The sequence below is a fragment of the Octopus bimaculoides genome, chromosome 28 (genome assembly GCF_001194135.2).
Source record: "Octopus bimaculoides isolate UCB-OBI-ISO-001 chromosome 28, ASM119413v2, whole genome shotgun sequence".
Classification (NCBI taxonomy): domain Eukaryota; kingdom Metazoa; phylum Mollusca; class Cephalopoda; order Octopoda; family Octopodidae; genus Octopus; species Octopus bimaculoides.
The window spans coordinates 6,601,199-6,605,620 of NC_069008.1; the positions used below are offsets into that span (position 1 = coordinate 6,601,199).

General features: G+C 35.1%; 1 protein-coding gene across 1 annotated transcript in view; it reads left to right on the plus strand.

Moving 5' to 3' along the window:
• Positions 1 to 4,422, plus strand: part of LOC106870251 (adhesion G-protein coupled receptor G2) — a 16,775-nt gene that overhangs the window by 10,200 nt on the left and 2,153 nt on the right. The window contains exons 4-5 of the mRNA XM_014916270.2: positions 1,712 to 1,784; positions 4,084 to 4,417. Of these exons, the coding sequence (XP_014771756.1) occupies positions 1,712 to 1,784; positions 4,084 to 4,417 (407 nt within the window). The remainder of the gene's footprint in view (positions 1 to 1,711; positions 1,785 to 4,083; positions 4,418 to 4,422) is intronic.

A 4,422-nucleotide genomic window follows, 5' to 3' on the forward strand; every position in this document is an offset into this window, starting at 1 on the left:
TGTAGGAAAGGATTAAATCCCTGATAATTTAGATATTGTAGTATTACTGTATGATGTACGTAAACGTTCTGGTGATGCTGGATGAATATATATATATATCATGAGTTAAACAAGGAATGATATATTGAAGAAAAATCCTGAGGAACCAATAGCAACATGGTCTGAGAAGTCTGGTGGTTTGACATCTGACGATAAATATTCTTAGCTAATGTTTCCTAAAGGTTAAGTGAAGTGAAGAGATAACACTGATTTGGAACCTTCGACAAATAATCGCCTATGTCAGTCACTTGGTCTTCTTACTTCTTCAATTGGATGTGAATTATATGTAGCTTCCTCATCTAGATTTGACTAAATAAGAATTTAGATATGACTGAAAGTAGTTAACTTAAATGTATTTAGATGGAAGGATAGTAAGATATATTGTCGTTGTTTGACTTCAGATCAGCTCTGCAGATTTGTAAACAAAGACATTCTTAACGTGACCATCTTCTCTTTAAAGACATAGTTTCTTTTTAGTTACATTATCCTACATATCATTTGGCTGTTGTTACTAGCAGATCAATTGATCATATAAGATCTCCCTCATGGCAATATTTACACCTGCTGTGGATCTTGCAGTAATGGCGTGGATTCGATCCTCGATAGCCATATTTCAATTAACAGTTCAACAGCACTTTTCTCACGGTAAAACAATAGTTTTTCGTTGGAGGTCTGTGATCTCTATTCTAGTTATTTGTGAAATAGAAGAGGTTAGAAGGGTCAAGTGGCGAAGACATTATTTTGCTTAGCGGAGGCATCCGGCAAATGTAACTACTATCACTCACAGAAAAACTATTGTTTTACTGCGAGAAAAGTGCTGTTGTACTGTTAATTGAAATATGGCTTCGAGGATCGAGTCCACACCATGCCTGCAATATCCACTACAAACCTCTATCATGAATGGATGAAATTCAACATATATTTTAAAGAATGCCACAAGAAGAATACTTATCTTAACATAATCAACTCGGAACATGGAAGTTGTAAATTAGCTAAATAAATGAAATAGTAATTAATGGAATAAGATATTAATTTTACTTGATCAACATAATAGTTTAGTCAGGAATAAAGGCAGATGACCAGTTTGATTCTTATTAAGTAATGTGGTAAATATTGAATAGACTAGTAAATTCGTGAGATGTGAAAGTAGATGTGAAATGAGATGTAAACGTGCGGAGAGAAAAGTGGATGAAATATAATACTTATTATATATGATAAATGCAAACTATAAATCTCGACGGTTAGCCAATAAAACAGCCTAAAATTACTTTCATTTTTATGACCGAATCTAATACGAAACATAAGACTTAAGCATTTTGCACTTTCACCTGACACACTAAGTTATATGTAAAGAAGTTAGTGAGGACAAATTTTGTTGTCGTTCATGTGAATTAGTCTTCATACTGTTGTCCAGAACTTCCAGTATGTCTTGTTGTTTCTCATTGAAACATATTGTCGATAGAATTGAAGTTATATATTAGTGTTACATGTTTTCAAGAAGTCACAGGGGGAAATGATAAAAAGTGACCCCTATATGATATGAATAAGATATTGATTTCTTTTGAATTAGATATTTTTCTGAACAAAAACGTAGTTAAAACATAATCAAACGCATCGATTCAAATTTCAATAACCACTTATTTATATTCATTCATGTAAATATCGTTGCCAGGTCTGCCAGCTGTCATTGTCATAATTACTCTGGCAATTAACTCCACAAACAATTACATCAGAATTGGAACAGGGTAAGTATTTCTGTGCTTTAATCGTTTCATCTTCTCTGGTCTAATATTTTGCAAGATTTATTTATATTCTGAATATTATAGAACTATGGATAAGATACAATCAAGCTAAATCCACGACTTTCATTGCTGGTAGCGATCCTACTTCATTAACGTTGTTTATGATTTGTTTTCTGAGAAAGTAATGCGTATCTAACCCGGTGATGATGATGGGGTGGGCGTTCACCAATTTCTCACAACAGAAATTTATTTAGGTGTTAATATTTCTGACCTTCAGTTTAAATTGTCGGATTAGGGTTTGTGTTAGCACACACAACTAATGAAGTTGTGTGCGCTAATGGGAAGCGCAGCCTTCATTGTGATATAGATTTAGCACTGTTTTCCAAAGGATATCTAACTTAATACCAACTGATGGAATATTCTTTCATTCATTTATTCTTTTACTTGTTTCAGTCATTTGACTGCGGCCAGGCTGGAGCACCGCCTTGAAGGGTCTTAGTCGAACATATCGATATCCAGCATTTCCAACCAATGATTCAAACTCTTTGTAGCTATTCTTAACGTTCCCGTTAGAAATTGAATAAAAACAGCAATTTTAAGAAAATTCTAAATTCTCTTCATTTTGAATTTAGGTCCTAAATTTTTTTTTGTTTCTCAAGACTTTTCATGCAACAACAATTAAGCACTACTACTACTACTACTACTACTACTACTACTACTACTACTACTACCACCACTATCATTATTATATGTGTGAATGTGTGTTGCATTCAAAACACGTCCCTGCTGTAATATCTTTTTTACCAAGGTATTTTGTTATATTTTCATATGAAGAGGAATTTGTCTTATTTTACTTGCTAGTCTTGTCTTGCAAGTTACTTGGTGACCATGACGGTGCTGGTGCCACGTAAAAAACCATCCAGTCCACACTGTAAAGCAGTTGGCATTTGGAAGGGCATCCAGCTGTAAAAACCATGCCAAAACTGACCTCGCCTCTGCTGGCGCCATGTAAAAAGCACTCAGTCCACTCAACAGGTTGGTTGGTTTTAGGAAAGGCATCCAGCCATAAAAACCATGCCAAAAGAGACACAGTAATCTGGTGTAGACTTCTACCTGACCAGCTCTTGTCAAACCGTCCAATCCGTGCCAGCATGGAAGACGGTCATTAAATGATGATGATGATATTTGCAGTTTATCTGTAACATTAAAGTAGCTAAATAATTCACCGACAGTTGTAGATCTTCACTGTCTCAAATTCTAGTTCAAGCAGTTGGCATGTTTCTGCCTCTATATATTCTCAATGTGATTGGGCTTGTATAAATGTGATTGGGCAAGCCCAATGTGATTGGGCAGGCCCAATGTGATTGGGCAGGCCCAATGTGATTGAGAAGAAATCACTACTGAAATTTGAATTCTAACCATTCCTTAAACATAAACGACATGTATTGGTTGTTAATTTTTTGTTCCTTAGAGTATAGTATCTGATCTATTCTATGGGTAGTGCCTTGGTCATTAATCTTTTTGAAGTCTATATAACAAATTAACTCCTTACTAATGCTTTATTTTGTGTAGCGTGATGTGGAACTTTGCAATTGTTCTTCGTTTAAATGCCTGGTAAGTCAGTGGCAATGTTATGCGGGAAATGCCACAAAAAGACAGATAATGATAATACAGCATAATGCAAAAATAATCACACAAATGTTATTTATTAAGATAACACCTGATGGTATATATACAAACCTGACGATTAAAATTTACCCTACCCACATGCAAAGAAGCAACAATATATATTAACTTTACTTCACCTTGAAGTTGAGACTGCAAAGGTCTAAAAACGTTTATTCATAGATTTTAGAACTTTACTGCGCCAAACAAAATACAAGGAACTCATACGGAAATTGAAAAATTGTTGATAAAAATTATTAAACTAGAACATTCCCATTACATGTATAAATGTAATTCTTCCTCTTCTCTCTTTCTCTTTCTCTCTCTCTCTCTCTCTCTCTCTCTCTCTCTCTCTCTCTCTCTCTCTCTCGCTCTGCCTCATATGCATATATGTATGTGTGTGTGTGCGCGTGTGTGTTTGTGTAAGGCTGGAGACCTGTTTACGAATGTCTGAATATTGAAAATCACAGTAAGAATATCTTAGCTAACAATGTACAAAATTCGCAGCAAGTATCAGAGAATGTCTTCTTGTTTCCTTTTGATCTAAAATTACTTCACCTTAATCCCGCTGAGACTCTTCAACTTATTGACTGAATGTTTGACAGACTTCCTTTTTCAACTTTCTGTTTCTTTGCAGCTGTTGGTTATCCAAGATACCATTCTATGCTGCTTTCCTGTCTCCAGTGGTGATCATGCTTATCTTCAACCTTACCATATTTTCTATCGCCATTCAGCAACTTATCAAAATGCAAAATAACAAGACATTTGCACACAAAGCAAGAAAAGTACGTGTTTTCGGCGTCGTTGGGTTATTTTTTCTTCTAGGACTCCCCTGGATCTTCGCATTCTTCGCTTTTGATGCAGCAGCTGAAGCATTCAAATTTCTTTTTGTCACCTTCAACACGCTTCAAGGAATGTTTATCTTCATATTCTACTGTATTTACAAGAAAGATACCAGAGAGGTCGTTAGCGTATG